The sequence below is a fragment of the Myotis daubentonii genome, chromosome X, assembly GCF_963259705.1.
Source record: "Myotis daubentonii chromosome X, mMyoDau2.1, whole genome shotgun sequence".
Lineage (NCBI taxonomy): Eukaryota > Metazoa > Chordata > Mammalia > Chiroptera > Vespertilionidae > Myotis > Myotis daubentonii.
In genome coordinates this window covers 106,504,672-106,522,179 of record NC_081861.1, presented here as the reverse complement: position 1 = coordinate 106,522,179, position 17,508 = coordinate 106,504,672, and the positions used below count along the sequence as shown (strand labels likewise).

General features: G+C 36.3%; 1 protein-coding gene across 3 annotated transcripts in view; it reads left to right on the top strand.

Moving 5' to 3' along the window:
* The window catches only part of RPS6KA6 (ribosomal protein S6 kinase A6), a 207,397-nt gene that overhangs the window by 29,155 nt on the left and 160,734 nt on the right, over window positions 1-17,508 (top strand). For all 3 annotated transcript variants that reach the window (XM_059678455.1, XM_059678453.1, XM_059678454.1), the window contains exon 2: window positions 13,091-13,150. In XM_059678455.1, coding sequence (XP_059534438.1) covers window positions 13,091-13,150 — 60 coding nt within the window. The remainder of the gene's footprint in view (window positions 1-13,090; window positions 13,151-17,508) is intronic.

Below are 17,508 nucleotides of genomic sequence, written 5' to 3'. Positions count from 1 at the left end.
CATAAATTTGATCCTCTTTTCTCTTTACTACTCCCACACCCCCTTCTTTCTGGTAGCTATCATAATGTTGTCTGTGGCTGTGAGATTATGAGTTTTAGTTTTATATCCCACATATGAATGGAATCACATGGTTTTTGACTTTTTTAAAAAAATATGTTTTTATTGATCTTTAGAGAGAGGAAGTGAGAGGGATAGAGAGATAGAAACATCAATCAGAGAGAAACATCATCTATAGGCATGCCCCTACCAGGGATCATGCCCGCAACCCTGGAATGTGCCCTGACTAGGAATTGAACCAGTGACCTCTTGGTTCATGTGTCCATGCTCAACCAGTGAGCCGCACTGGTTGGGAGGTTCTTGACTTTTGTCATCTGACTTATTTCACTTAGCATGTTGTTCTCAATATTCATCCATGTTGTTGGCAGTATTTCATCTCTTCTTATGGCTGAGTAGTATTCCATAGTATGTATGCATCACAACTTCTTTATCCAATATTCTATCGAAGGGTACTTTGGTTGTCACCATGTCTTGGTCACCAGGTATAGTCCTGCAGTGAACATAGGGGTTCATATACCATTGTTATTAAATGTTTTCAAAATATTCTGGTAGATACCCAGAAGAGGGATTGCTGGGTCATATGGTAACTCTATTCTTGATTTTTTGAGGACCCACTATACTATTTTCCATAGTGGCTGTACCAGTTTACATTCCCACCAGCAGTGAATGAGGGTTCCTTTTTCTCTACAACCCCTTCAACACTTGTCTTGATCATAGCCATTCTAACAATTGTGGGATGGTGCGTCATTGCAGTTTTGATATGCATTTCCTAATTGCTAGTGAAGTTGAGCCTCTTTTCATATATCTACTAGCCATTTGTATGTCTTCTTGTGAGAGTTGTCTGTTTTGGTCCTCTGCCCCCTTTTTAAATTTGATTGTTTATTTGGTGCTGAGTTGTATGAGTTCTTTATATGTTTTAGATGTTAACCATTTGTTGGAGCTGTTGTTTGCAAATATTTCCCATTTGGTTGGTTGTTTTTTTTTTTGTTTGTTTGTTTTGTTTTGCTGGTGGTTACCTTTTCTGAGCAGAAGCTATTTAGTTTTATATAGTCTAATTCATTTATTTTGCCTTTACTTCCCTTGCCTTTGGGGTCAAATTTATATAATCTTCTCTAAGACCAAGGTCCATAAGTTTAGTACCTGTATTCTCTTCTATGTAATTTATTGTTTCAGATCTTATATTTAGGTCTTTGATCCATTTTGAATTAATTCTTGTATAATTGGAACAGACTACAATCTAGTTTCATTCTTTCATATGTGGCTTTTCAATCTTCCCTGCATGATTTATTGAAGAGGCTTTCTTTTCTCCATTATATGTCTTTGGTTCTGTTAGGCATTCAGTTCTGCTCCATTGGTCTGTGTGTTGTTTTTCTGTTGATACCATACTGTTTTGATTATGGTCCTCTGTAATGTAATTTGAAGTCAGGTAGTACGACACCTCTGGTTTTGTTCTTTTTGTGCAGGATTGCTTTGGCTATTAGGAGCCTTTTGTGGTTCCATAGAAATCTTATGGGTTTTTTGTTGTTCTATTTCTTCAAAAACTGTCATTGGAATTTTATTGGGGATTGCATCAAATCATTATCTACTATGATGATTCTTCCAATCCATGAACACGGATTATCTTTCCATTTCACTGTCTCTCTCTCTCTCTCTCTCTCTCTCTCTCTCTCTCTCTTATTCTCACTTGAGGATATCTTTCCATTGATTTTTTTGTGTTTTAGAGAGAGTGGAAGAGAGGGAGAGAGACAGAGAGAAACATCGATGTGAGAGAAACACATTGATTGGTTGCCTCCTGCATGCACCCTGACCAGGGCCTGGTCTGGGGAAGAACCTGCAACCAAGGTATGTGCTCTTGACCAGAATTGAACCCAGGACCTTTGGTCTGCAGGCTGACGCTTTATCCACTGAGTCAAACCATCCAGGGCTTTCTATCTTTTTTACTAATACTTTGTTGTTTTCTGTATATAGGTCCTTTACCTCTTTTGTTAAGTGTATTACTAAGCATTTTATTCTTTAATAGAGGCCCAGTGCACAAAAATTCGTGCACTTGGGGGGGGGGTCCCTCAGCCTGGCCTGTGCCCTTTCACAGCCTGGGACCCCTTGTGGGATGTCCACCTGCTGACTTAGGCCTGTTCCCCAGGGGATCCGGCCTAAGCTGGAAGTCAGACATCCCTTTGACAGCCTGGGAGCCCTCACAGGATGTTTGACTGTGGCTTAGGCTGCGGAGGAGGTGGGAGAGGCTCCCGCCAGCATCACTGAGGTCAGCCCGGCTTGTGGCTGAGTGGAGCTCCGCCTGTGGGAGCGCACTGACCACCAGGGGCAGCTCCTGCATTGAGAGTCTGCCCCCTGGCGGTCAGTGCACATCATGGCGACCAGTCATTCCCTGGTCGTTCTGCTGTTGGATCAATTTGCATATTACTATTTTATTATATAGGATAGCAAAGAGGCCTGGTGCATGGGTGGGGGCTGGCTGGTTTGCCCTGAAGTGTGTCCTGGATCAGGGTGGGGGTCCCAGTGGGGTGCCTGGCCAGCCTGGGTGAGGGGCTGATGGCTGTTTACAGGCTGGCCAAGCCCCCCAGTGGGGACCCTCACCCCATGGTGGTGTGGCCAGCCTGGGTGAGGGGTTGAGGGCCGTTTTCAGGCTGCACACAGCCCCTTCAGGGTGGGGAGGGTCCTGCTTGGTGCCTGGCCAGTCGGGGTGAGGGACTGATGGCCGTTTTCAGGCTGGCCACACCCCCGCTAACCCAAACTCCCAGCCTCTCCTTTCTTTTTTCAACGCCTCCTTGATCGGAGGCCAGGGTGGGCTGGAAGCAGGTATCTGGGATTTATTTATCTTCTATAATTGAAACTTTGTAGCCTTGAGCAGAGCCCATGGCTGGCCAGGGCAGGCAGGAAGTTTGGCTTCTTCCATCTCCAGGGGCAACCCAAGCCTCCTGTTCGCTCCAGCTCTGTGGCCACTGCCATCTTAGTTGGCTTAATTTGCATACTTGCTTCTGATTGGCTGGTGGACATGGCTGGTGGTGTAGTGGAGTGGTGGAGTGATGGTTACTTTGCATGTTTCTCTTTTATTAGTGTAGATGTTGCAATTAGCAAAAGAATTGATTTTTTCATTTCTTTTTTTCTGAATTTTCATTGTTAGCATACAGGAAAACAGTGGATTTTTGTACATTGATTTTGTATCTTGAAAGTTTACTACTTGTTTATTGCTTCCAATAGTTTTTATTTATTTTTATTTATTTTTTATTATTAGTTAAGGTATTACAAATGTGTCCTCATCTCCCCCATTAACCCCCAACCTCCCCCTTCCCCCCCCCCCCGCCCCACACACTCATGCTCCCATCCCCCTGTTGTCCATGTCCATTGGTTTGGCTTATATACATGTATACAAGTCCTTCGGTTGATCTCTTCCCCTTACCCCCGCCCTCCCCTACTTTCCTTCTGGGGATTGATAGCCTGATCGCTGTTTCTCAGTGTTTGAGTCTGTCCCTTTTCATCAGTCTATGTTGTTCTCTATAATCCACAAATGAGTGAGATCATGTGGTATTTATCTTTCTCTGAATGGCTTATTTCACTTAGCATAATGCTCTCCAGTTCCATCCATGCTGTTGCAAAAGGCAAGAGTTCATTTTTTTTTTTTTTTACCACAGCATAGTATTCCATTGTGTATATGTACCAGAGTTGTCTAATCCATTCATCTGCTGATGGGCACTTAGGCTGTTTCCAAATCTTAGCTATGGTGAATTGTGCTGCTATGAACATAGGGGTGCATATATCCTTTCTGATTGGCGTTTCAGGTTTCTTGGGATATATTCCTAGTAGTGGGATCACTGGGTCAAATGGGAGTTCCATTTTTAGTTTTTTGAGGTAGCTCCATACTGTTCTCCACAGTGGCTGCACCAGTCTGCATTCCCACCAGCAGTGCAGAAGGGTTCCTTTTTCTCCACATCCTCTCCAAAACTTGTTGTTTGTGGATTTGTTGATGATAGCCATTCTGACAGGTGTGAGATGATAACACATTGTCGTTTTGATTTGCATCTCTCGCATAATTTGTGACTTTGAACATGTTTTCAGATGTCTTTCGGCCTTCTGTATGTCCTCTTTTGAAAAGTGTCTATCTAGGTCCGTTGCCCATTTTTTTTATTGGATTGTTTATCTTCCTTTTGTTAAGTTTCATGAGATCCCTGTAAATGTTGGAAATTAAACCCTTATCGGTGGTATCATTGGCAAATATGTTCTCCCATGTAGTGGGTCTTCTTGTTGTTTTGTTGATGGTTTCCTTTGCTGTGCAAAAGCTTTTTATTTTGGTGTAGTCCCATTTGTTTATTTTCTCTTTAGTTTCCATTGCCCCTAGGAGCACTATCAGAGAAGAATTTCCTTCAGCATATGTTTGCGATTTCGCTGCCTGTGGATTCCTCTAGTATTTTTATGGTTTCCTGTCTTACGTTTAAGTCTTTTATCCATTTTGAGTTTATTTTTGTGTATGGTGTGAGTTGGTGATCTAGTTTCATCTTTTTGCATGTATCTGTCCAATTTTCCCAACACCATTTATTGAAGAGACTGTCTTGACTCCATTGTATGCTCTTGCCTCCTTTGTCGAATATTAATTGGGCATAGTGGTTTGGGTTGATTTCTGGGATCTCTATTCTATTCCATTGATCTATATGTCTGTTCTTGTGCCAGTACCAAGCTGTTTTAAGAACAGTGGCTTTGTAATACAGTTTGATATCTGGTATTGAGATCCCACCTACTTTGTTCTTTCTCAGGATTGCTGCAGCTATTTGAGTCTTTTTTAATTCCAGATGAATTTTGGGAACGTCCGTTCTAGATTTGTGAAGTATGCCGTTGGTAATTTAATGGGGATTGCATTGAATCTATAAATTGCTTTGGGTAGTATGGACATTTTGATATTGATTCTACCAATCCATGAACACGGTATATTCTTCCATCTGTTTATGTCTTCCTCTGTCTCTTTTTTCAGTGTCCTGTAGTTTTTGGCATATAAGTCTTTTACCTCCTTAGTTAGGTTTATTTCTAGGTATTTTAATTTTTTTGTTGCAATGGTAAATGGGATTGCTTCGGTAGTTTCACTTTCTGTAAGTTCACTATTGGTGTAAAGAAATGTCATGGATTTCTTAGCATTAATTTTGTATCCTGCTACATTGCCGAATTCATTCATTAAGTCTAATAATTTTTTGATGGAGTCTTTAGGGTTCTGTATGTACAGTATCATGTCATCTGCAAATAAGGACAGTTTTACTTCTTCTTTTCCAATCTGGATGCCTTTTATTTCTTCTTCTTGTCTGATCGCAATGGCTAGTACTTCCAGTACTATGTTGAACAGGAGTGGAGAGAGGGGGCATCCCTGTCTTGTTCGTGTTTTTAGGGGGAATGGTTTTAGTTTTTGTCCATTGAGTATGATGTTGGCTGTGGGTTTGTCATACATGGCTTTTATTATGTTGAGGTATGATCCCTCAATTCCTATCTTGCTGAGATTTTTATCAAGAAAGGGTGTTGGATTTTGTCAAATGCTTTCTCTGCATCAATTGATATGACTATGTGTTTTTTTTCTCTCAATTTGTTTATGTGATGTATCACATTTATTGATTTGCGGATATTGTACCATCCTTGCATCCCTGGGATAAATCCTACTTGGTCATGGTGTATGATCTTTTTAATGTACTGCTGGATCCAATTTGCTAGGATTTTGTTGAGGATTTTGGCATCTATGTTCATGAGGGATATTGGCCTATAATTCTCTTTCATTGTATTGTCTTTATCTGGTTTTGGGATTAGGGTGATGTTGGCTTCATAGAATGAGCTGGGAAGTGTTCCTTCCTCTTGGATCTTTTGACATAGTCTGAGGAGGATAGGTTTTAGGTCTTCCTTGACTGTTTGGTAAAACTCCCCTGTGAAGCCATCTGGCCCCGGGCTTTTGTTTGCTGGAAGCTTTTTGATTGCTGCTTCGATTTCCTCCATAGTTATTGGCCTATTGAGATTTTTAGATTCTTCCTGGTTAAGTTTTGGAAGGTTGTATTTTTCTAGGAATATGTCCATTTCCTCCAGGTTGTCTAGTGTGTTGGAGTAGAGTTGTTCATAGTGTTTTCTAACAATCCTTTGTATTTCTGTGGGGTCTGTTGTTATTTCTCCTCTTTCATTTCTTATTTTGTTTATTTGGGTCCTCTCTCTTTGTTTCTTGGTGAGCCTGGCTAGAGGTGTATCAATCTTGTTTATCCTTTCAAAGAACCAGCTCTTGGTTTTGTTGATCTTTTGTATTGTTTTTTTGGTCTCTATGTCATTTATCTCCGCTCTGATCTTTGTTATTTTTATTTTTATTTTTGGTGGAGACATTAGGGTTTTCTATATATAGTACCATGTCGTCTGCAAGGAGTTATAGTTATACTTCTTCATTTACAATCTAGATGCCTTTTTATGTCTTTTTCTTGCCTGATTTCTCTGGATAGGACTTCCAGAACTATGCTAAATAAGAGTGGTGAAAATGGGCATACTGTTTTTGGTAGCAGTCGTAACATTTTACATTGCCAACAGCAGTGTATAAAGGTTCCAGTTTCCCCAGCCCTCACCTGTGGTAGAATTATTTGAAAAGCAAATCCCAGGATACCCTGTAGGTTAGTGTACATTGAATTTATACTTTATCTTCTGCTGAATTTCTACCAACAGATCTGCATCGTCGGTAACTCATGTCCAAAAGGTAGCTCAATATCTCTGATTGTTGAAGGACCATTATGTTATGTTCTATATGCTGTGCTTATTAAATTAGTAATTGAATTTTTTCATAAAGCAGGATAAAAGATGAAAATAGAACTGCTCAATCTTAAGTTAATTAAAACCAAAATTAATTGGGTAGTCCTATTATACTTTATTTAACAGGAAATTTGCTCTATTTGATTATTTTTCCTAGTTCATTTACTGGTATGTAAATTTATAGTTTTATGTCTATCAAATGAGAACAAAGAAATGATTTTAATAAGAAAAGATATATTCTAAAAGTATTAAATTATAATTTTTTCAGAAAGTTCATTTTAGAGGATAATTTAAAATCACACTTTTGTTCAATAGTAATGATTGTATTAATTACCCATTGTTTCATAACAAATTATAAAACATTTAGCAGCTTACACTAAGACATATTTATTATTTCAGAGTTATTATGAGTCAAGACTTCAGGCATTGCTCAACTAGATATTCTTCTTAGGGTGCCATAATCTGTAATCAAAGTTTCAGCTCTTCTACATTTATTTCTGGAGGCCTGACTGGATAAGAATCTACTTCTAAAATTCCTCAGATTCTTGGAAGAATTCCTTTTCTTGTGGTTGTAGTGTTGAGGACCCTGGCTTCTTGCTGGATATTAATTGGAGGCTGCTCTCAATGCCTAGAGGCTGCCATGCCATGTGGGATTCTTCAGCCACTTCAATCAAGCCAGTAAAGAGAGTCTCTTGAGTCTTATATAACACTAGAAGCCTGGTGCACGAATTCATGCACCAGTTGGGTCCCTTGGCCTGGCCTGTGGCTCTCTGACATCCCCCGAGGGGTCCTGGATTGTGAGAGCATGCAGGCCAGGCCAAGGGACCCCACTGGTGCATGATCAGGGTCAGAGAGGGACACGGGAGGGTGGCCAGCCAGGGAGGGATCACGGGAGGACTCCAGGTGTGTCCGGCCTGTCTGGCTCAGTCCCATTCAGCCTGACCCAAGCAGCAAGCTAACCTACTGGTCAGAGTATCTGCCCCCTGGTAGTCAGTGTACATCATAGCAAGCCATTGAGCGGCCTTAGCATATAATTAACATATTACACTTTGATTGGTTGAACAGATGACTGGATGACTGGACAATTTACATATTAGGCTGTTGTTATATAAGGTAACATAGAAATGAAATCCCATCCCCTTTTCAATATTTTGTTCATCGGAAGCAAGACACAGGTGCAGTCCACACTCAAAGATATGAGGATTATGCAAGGGCATGAGCAACAAGAGATGAGGATTGTGCAGGCCCATTTTACGATTTGTCTGCTTTATTGGTGAACTTGGAGGATTCTTTCATTTTGTCATGGGCTTAATTCAATGTATGCACATAAACCTTTATTCTAGGCAGATGTGAATCTACCTGGATGTTTAGGTCTAATTTGCTGTAGTTAAAGGAAGTGAAAAAATAGAACTCTTCTTTCCATATCTGTCAGTGGCTAACTTGTGAAGCTCATTGGAGAGGGAAATTTTCCTCTAGATGTGAACTTCTTAAACATTTCTAACATGTGGGTCTTTATAAATATAGTGCTTTTGTTTACTAGGTGGAATTTGGGGATCCTGGAGACTGCTTGAAAGTTTATAATGTTTGTTGTGAGGGTTTGTGTCTTATATACATTTGGTTAATAATTTGTCACCCATATTTCTTCTCACTTACTGTGTACCTTGTTCTTATTTATCTCTTCACCTCCTTCTTCAGTATATCTTTCAGCACCAAGCTATGAGCTCTGTTAAATGATCTTGAGTTTAATACAGAGCAACAGGTGTATGCTTAATAGCGTTATTGTGGCCAGATAACAACTTTTTTATAAAACTGTATGTACTTACTATGTTCATTTTTTCACACCACCTCCATTTTTAAGGATATAAGAGGAAAATATATTTTTCTCAGTTCACTTTTCTGCATTGAGCTGCTTTTGTCATTAGTAGTAAGAAAATGACAGGTTTGTGATGACCCATGTGATTTTCTGAGATCAGGTGAGTATAGCAACACACTTCAGTATTTCTATTTGTCAAGACATTATTAAAGTCATCTATTTCATTATTTTCTGAGAGGATGAAAATAATTTTAAAGAATTATTCAACAGAAGAGTCTGTTAACTTGGGTTTTGGAGTATCTGAGTAAATTATTACTACCTTTATAACTGTTCATCAGCTTTCCAGAGTCGTCTATAGGAAATAATTTTTCCCTATTTGGCACTTAATTGGGGGAATCAGCATGTCTGTTTTTCTATTCAAATGATAAATGTTACTTTTGAAATAAATGTTTAATGTCCCATAGAATTCTGAAAATAATTTGTTTTCATACAGGTAAAAATTATTTATATTTTAGTAAATATCAGCGAATACTGAGATCCTCTATAGGAATGAGTATTTTGATGACAATCTGGTACCTTGTTAAATGTAGTTGAGGTGGGACTAATGGAATGGCTGCTTTTAAAGGCTATTTATGTAGATTGAAATGATTTTTAGGATACAGTGACTTATTTGGCTCATTTAGACTCATTTTATTCCTAATTCCTTCAGACCCACAGTTTATGATAAATTGGTCCTAAGATGGTATTAATGGGAAGTGAATAGTAACTAAGGTAACAGGAAAACAAGTATTATATTTTTCTGTGTGTCTTCCTGAGAGTCATTTTGTAGTGACATTTCAATGATCAGAATTCTATGTTAATATTGGTTTGTGGACTGTTTTATTTATTGTACTTTTCCTATATGTTAATGATAAATCCATCACAGTTTTTTTTAATCCCCCAGTCTATCTGTGCTTTTTAGGTAAGTTGGTAGATGGTGCTATCTATGTATTGAAATTGGGAACCCTGGAGGAAAGCATATGCGCGCGCTCGTGTGTTCGTGTGTGTGTGTGTGTGTTTGAGGGGTTAACAAATTCCTTTTTGTATTGGTTATTTTTTGAGAGACATGTGAGATAAGCAAGTGTAAATGTCAGTTGGGAAGATGGATATATGAGTTGAGAGCTCAGAAGAGAAATCTCAGTAAATGTGAGTCCTGTTGATAAATTAGCTGTCTGGGAAAAGAATGTAGAATGAGATGAGAAGGAGACAAAAATCTATTTCCTGAGAATCTAAAATATTTTAAGGATATTTAAAAAGAGCAAAGAAATTAGAGTAAAAGAAAGTGAAAGTATGTTATCACAGAAGCCAAAGACTCAAATGGGAGAGATTGTTCAACTTTGGCTTGATACAGCAAGATCAAATAAGATAAGGACTGATGGATCAATTAGCAAAATAGACATTATTGGTGACTTTATTTAGTCCTCATTCAGTTTTTAGAAGAAAGATGCTAGTCAAATAAATAATGCTGGGTACCGTAATTTACTTCTTAATTCATTTATGTTAAAACTTACTAGTATAGTGAATTCACTCTTTTTCATGTATGGTTCTGATGTTAGACAAATGCCTAGAGTTATGTCAACAACACATAATCAAGATACAGAATATATAATGAACAACATAAAGTGATGAACAAAAACAGATCCAGAGACAGAGAAGCATCGATCGATCAGACCGTCAACCTCAGACAGAAGTTAAGGGAGGGTGGGGGTGAGGGGGAGAGATCAACCAAAGGACTTGTATGCATGCATATATGCCTAACCAATGGAAACAGACACCAGGGGGGTGAGGGCATGAGTGGGGGGTTGGGGGGCAAAGTGGGAATAAGGACACATATGTAATACCTTAATCAATAAAGATAAATTATATAAAAAAAGAAAAAAAGATACAGAATAGTCCCTACCAAATTCCCATTGCTGCATCTTTGTAGTATAGCCATACCCCAAGGCCAAACCTTTGGCAACTGCTAATCTCTTCTCCATAGTTTATAATTTTACCTTTTCTAAAATGACATATAAGTGGAATCATAGAGTATGTGGTCTTTTCAGACTGTTTTATTTTTATTTATAATAATGTATTTGAGATTCATCTATGTTGTTAAATGCATCAATAGATCATTTCTTTTAATTGCTGAATAGTATTCTCCTCCTTTTACCCCCTTCGCCTAGAAATCATTGATGTGAAAATTTTCCCTATAGTTTTGAATTTTTCATTGTCATGTATTTGTTTTCTTACAATATTTAAGAAATATCAGTTTCTCTTTGGATCAAAGTCAGGATATAAAGGTGGAAAATAAACTCAGGAAACTCACTGCACTACTGTTATGCATTTAAGATTTACCCATTTTGTTACAAGCATCAATAGTCCTTTCCTTTTAATTGATGAATGGTTTTCTATTTATCTACTTACCAGTTGAAGGACATCTGGAATGTTTCCAGTTTTTGATATTTATGAACGTAGCTGCTATTCACATTCATGTATAGTTTTTTGTGTTAACATAAATTTATATTTATCTCAGGTAAATATTCTGCCATGGTTTTCTAACCTCCATGACTTCTCATGAGAAATCTGTAGTTACTTAATTTGATATTTATGTAACATGTTGTTTTTCCTCTCACTGATTTCAATATTTTCCTCTTTTTCCTTTTGGTTTAGAGTTTATTAAGAAATGTCTTGGGGTGGCTTTCTTTGATTATATTCTTCTTGGTGTTCATTGAGCTTCTTTAAACTGTAAATTTATATATTTCACTACATTTTGGAAACTCATTCATTTTTTAAAATCAGCTTTAATGAAACACAATTTATATAACCATACAGTTGTTGGAACTAGGACTTCTGTGTTCATACATATAATTAGGGGATCTCCTCCTCCTATTTTAATCTCCCCATAATTTCTTCTATGGATTCTCCAGTTACCATGGGTCCTTTATGATTGTTCCTCTGACCAAAAATGTGAGTTTCTTTAAGGGTCTTAGCCTCTCATGCTGTCACACAACTCTGAACTTTTGGGGATACCCTTGGACTGAAGTGAAAGAGAGGATAAAACAATAACAGTGATTACCTTCATACTTTTCTTATTATATGGGCCTCTTTTTTTGGTTCCTCTGACTAGAAGTATATAGGTCTTCTCTTGATTGGGGCTTGCCTTGGAGCAGGGCTGGGAGTCAAAAGAAAAATTGGAAAAATAAAAATTGGGATTCTTATGCTCATCTGCTCAAAAGTGTATCTTTCCGTAGTCTTCTGTTCAGAAAGTGGAATTTCTCTTGAAAATTTTGCTTATTCTCACTGTAGAGTGTTGTGACTCAGTCTCTCTTTGGATCAAAGTCAGGAGATAAAGGTGGAAAATAAACTCAAGAAACTCACTACACTGCTGTTATTCTTCAAATTTTGGTCTCCCTCCTTAAACTGCTTGTTATTGTTTAATTTTCAGAGTACTTAGGTAGATCCCTTTTGTGTTTTGTCTAAAGGCTTCAGTTTATAATAATAGGCAAGATAGGTTTATTCCATCGTGGCTGTCGCCAAAGGTTATATACTTTACTTTCCTATTTTTATTTTTTACTTTTCTGTGGACTCATAAATAGAAATTGCTGAAAATTATTTTTTTCTAGATCATCTTCCTGTTGCTTAATTTTCAAACATCTTAGATTGGTGGTTGGTAGACTTTTTCTGTAAAGTGTCGAATAGTAAATATTTTAGGCTTTGCATGCATAAGGCTCTGTCAATTGTTCAACTCTGCTGTTGCATTGAGAAAGCAGCCATAGATAATATGGAAACAAATGGATGTGTCTGCGTTCCAGTAAAATTTCATTTATAAAACAGATAGCAGACTCTTGATCTTAGCCCTCTATACTTACTCTTTCTTGAAGTAATGTTTGAAGAGTAAATATTATTATCTACTGTGCTTTGTATGTTAAAATAATTTTCCCATGGCCACTTACATTTTACTTCTACAGTTTATTCTTCTATAGAGTAACTCGGATTTTAATAAAGTTGAATTAAAGGGAAGGGATTCACAGCAGTGTAATTAATTAAAACTATTCCCATCCTAACTTGCTTTGAATATATTCACACCGTAAATTTCTTCTGTGGCATTTTACCCCATCTCATAAATATTTGGTTGGGGACTGTCTTAATGAGTGTACATGTCATATGTTTAGTTTATCTTCATTAATCATAACAAAGCTCTAACCAATATGAAATGAAACATATAGCACTGAAATTCAAGTATTCTCAATGACTATATGGAAACTGTATTAATAATGCTTCTTTTCTAATTACCTTCTTGTGTCCTTTGTCCTTTTGTGTTTCAGTAAGTGTGGATCTTGTTTGCTTGTGAAGGGAAATGCCTAAGGTTAGATTTTTTAAAATTATTACTCTTGTTCTAGTACCCTTGAACTTAAGTTTTTGAATAATATTTTGCAGGTAAATAATCTTAAAATGGTTGATGAGCCAATGGAAGAGGGAGAAGCAGATTCTTGCCAAGTGAGTACTCATGTTAACTTACTAAGCTACATTTTAGAATTAAAGGAAAGAATAATGGGAAACGAGAAAATCTTTTGTCAATTAAAGTTTATTCAGGTACATTAATAATAAACAAATCCAATTATTAACAAAATAATAGCAGGCCAAAATATAAGACACATTTTCCTGTCAGAAACTCTTGTACATGAAATTTTTATTTTTATTTTTTAGAGAGAGAGGAAGGAGAGGAAGGGAGATAGAGACATATCGATGTGAGAGAGAAACATTGATCAACTGCCTCCTGCACATCACCTACCAAAGATTGAGACCTCAATCTGGGCATGTGCCCTGATCAGGAATCAAACCCGCCACCTTTCGGTGTATGGGATGATGCCCAACTAACAGTACCATACTGGCCAGGGTACACATGGATTTTTAAGACAACTTTATTGTGGTATAATTTGCATGCCATGAAATTTTGAGTGTAATGGGTGAAATTTTTACCTGCCAGTATATGAGTAACTACATTACTAAAATACATAATTCTCTGAATTACATTTTCACTCATCTGTGGACTCTAAAGAAACAAAACAAATGAACAAACAAAACAAAAACAGACTCATAGAAACAGATCAAACTGATGGTTGCCAAAAGGGAATGAGTAGGAAGATGGGCGAAAAAATTGAAGGTAATATAATCAGTAATATTGTGATAGCTTTGTACTGTGACAGATGATTACTAAATTCAGGGAGGTGGTGATCACATTGTAAGGTGTATAAATATCGATTCATTATATTGTACACCTGAAACTGATATGATATCATATACTAACTATACTTACATAAGGGAAATACAACAAAAAGTGAAAAATAAAAACTAAATAAGATTGTATTCAACTTTAGGGTAGAAAGAAGATGTAATATGGAAATATTTAACTACAAGGAAAACCTGAGGTCATTTAAAATTTATTGCTAGCTTTCAAAAAGGATTATATCTAAATTATTTTGGAAATTCCTCACTAGTTTTAAAGAATGCATAACTATTAGGTTATTCTATGCAAGGCCTATGTACTAGTCTCTCATGTTACAAGATATAGATTTACAGAAGAGTGATCTTAAGATTTTAGGGAGGATCTGACTAAGGTAGCCATCTCTGTTTATGTTGTTATTTTATAATTTTCATTTTTGTGGATACTTTTGTAGAATTATAGTTTTTTTTAAACTGGAACGAACCTCAGATATAGTATTTAAAAATACTTTATTGTTGAAAGTATTACATATGTCTCTTTTTCCCCTCAATGACCTTTCCCTGTGTGCTTCTGCCCCCCAGCATATTCCCTTACCCCCCTACTATCTGTTTCCATTGGTTATGCTTATATGCATGCATACAAGTAATTTGGTTGATCTCTTACCCACCCTCTCATCCTCCTTTGCCTTCCTTCTGAGGTTTGAGGGTCTGTTCGATGCTTCTCTGTATCTGGATCTATTTTTGTTCATCAGTTTATGTTATTCATTATATTCCACAAATGAGTGAGATCATGTTGTATTTTTCTTTCTAGATAAATATTTATCATCTAGAGCTTTATATATAGATCATATGCACTAAAAGTCATAGTAATAATTATGTTGCTAGTTTATAAAAGATTAGAGTGTAAGGAAATGCAAAAGGTAGTTGGGAAGGGTGTGTGTCAATATTAATAAATTAACAGAGAAATACCATGTCCCACATCACAGTATGAAGGAAAAAACATGTACATGAGTATATATATATATATATATATATATATATATATATATATATATGTAACCAACATGAACACATATACATAATCATAAGGTTATTGTTAAATATTTGCCTGTCTAATTTTAATAAAATATGAATCAGGAAGTACAATTTTAATTGTAAAACTAAAATTCATGTTAGATGCTAATGTGATTTACATTAGGCAATCACCTTCAGTTGTTAAAAAGGGGTGTCAAGTTTTGATTTAGTTTGTGGCCTGAGTTATCTAAACTTACAACATTGTTCTTTCGCTGTACTTTTGAATTAGTGTTTTGGGTTTCTTCAGGTATATACCCAAAAGTGTAATCCCTGGGTCATAAGGCAGTTCCATTTTTAATTTTCTGTTAAGCGTCCATACTGTTTTCCATAAAAGCTGTAGTAGATATATACAATGGAATAATACTCAGGCATAAAAAAAATGAAATCTTACCATTTGGGACAGCATGGATGGACCTAGAGATTATTATACCAAGTGAAATAAGTTAGAAAGAGTAAGAAAAATACCATATGATTTCACTTATGACTGGAATCTGAAGAGCAAATAAATGAAAAAAATAGAAACTGAGTAATAGAGACAGAGATTAGACTGATGGTGGCATAGGTGAGGAGTTGGGGGCTGAGTAAAAATATGAAACGATTAAGAAGTACAAATTAGTAGTTGCAAAACAGTCACAGTCATGTAAAATATAGCATAGGGAATATAGTCAATAATATTGTAAAAACTATGTACATTTAAGGTAGACACTTGAAATATTAGGGGGACTACTTTTTAAAGTATATGATTGTCTAACCACTACCTGTACACCTGAAACTTATAAAAATAATATTGAATATAAACTGTAATTGAAAAATTAAAATAAAACAATACTTTCACTGTGTCAGGTACTTGTGACAGTTAAATGAAATGGGTTCTAAGAAACACTAACCATATAATTTTATAATTCCTTTGTCTCATGTTTTCATATATAGGATTGCTTTGATTGTGGTTGCTTATTCAAATGTAATTCTGGAAAGTATGTGTTTTTGTGGTTGTCTTTGTTTTAAATAATAGAGGATTATAGAAACTTTTATGATGTATAGATTCTTTAAAAAGTGTTTTTTAAATTTGAACTTCAGTTATTGCATATGAGGCCTAATGTTTTGCAATTGACTAATTTAGACAACCAGTTCCCTCCATCTCAATTTTTGTAGCTTTAGACTTTCATGGTCATTTGCTCTTTTTTCTTTAGTTAAAACAAGAAAAATTAAATAAAATGCCTCCAAAATTACATGTATATCTATCACACAATTAGCAAGGCTGGATTATTATTAATATAATTTTAATATGTTAAAGAGTTGTTATGAGGAATCATTCCACTTCTCAAGACAGCCTTCAATTTGGGAAGTACTAAGTAATAGGTCACTAATGAAAGATATCTGATATCATATTTTACCACCTGGTCCTCTATTGTTCCCAACAATGTCTATGTTAGAAAAAATACGTTAAGATTTTTCTTTAATAGATGACTGGTACGAGTTAATTATTTATGTTATTAAAACTAAAATAGATGTATTCTATTTTGTTAGTTTATTGTCCATTTACATTTACTTTTAAAGTTTCTATGGAATGGTGGTTATGCCTGGAAATAAAATAAATATTTTTAATACTACCAATATTTTAGGAATTTCAAAAGAAGATTCATTTAACTATTAGATTTTTGATTGATTCCATTAGCACAAAGACAACAATATATTGTCTCTAAATTGATTTATATCTATATTACCCAGATATGTAAATGTTACATTTACCTGAAAATGTACCTTAAAAAACTGATTTCCTATTATTTTAAGTCCTATGCTTATAATTTTAGAAGGCATTCTTGACATGTATCTCTCATGTCCCCCTAGTAGTCAGTGAGCTCCTACAGGGGGAGCGCTGCTCAGCCAGAAGCCTGGCAAGTGCAGTGGCGATGGTGGGAGCACTAAGGATGTCCCATGGGGAGCAGGCCTAAACTGTCAGTCAGACATCCCCCAAGGGCTCTGGGACTACGAGAGGGTGCAGGCCTGGCTGAGGGGACCCCACCCTGAGTGCAAGAATTTCATGCACCGGGCCTCTAGTACATGAATAATTACCCTAAATGTAAATGGACTAAGTTCAACAATAAAATGGCACAGAGTAACAGATTGGATAAAAAACCAAACACATCTAAGGTGAAAAACAAACTAACAAAAAACTAAGTTAGTCTTAAAATCAAAGGGTAGAAAATGATTCTACAAGCAAATGGCATCCACAGGAAAGCAGGTGTAACCATACTCATATCTCATAAAACAGATTTCAAAATAACAAAGGTAACAAGAAACAAAGATGATATTTTGTAATGACAAAGATGAAACTACATTAAGAAGACATAGCACTTCTTAATATATATGTATCTAATCATGGAGCATCTATATGTATAAAGCAACTACTCACAGAACTAAAGGGATAATCAGACAAAAACGCAGTCATAATTGGGGATCTACATACCCCATTGACAGCTCTATATAGATCATCCAAACAGAAAATCAGTAAAGAAATATTGGATTTAAATGACACATTGGTCCAAGTGGACATAATT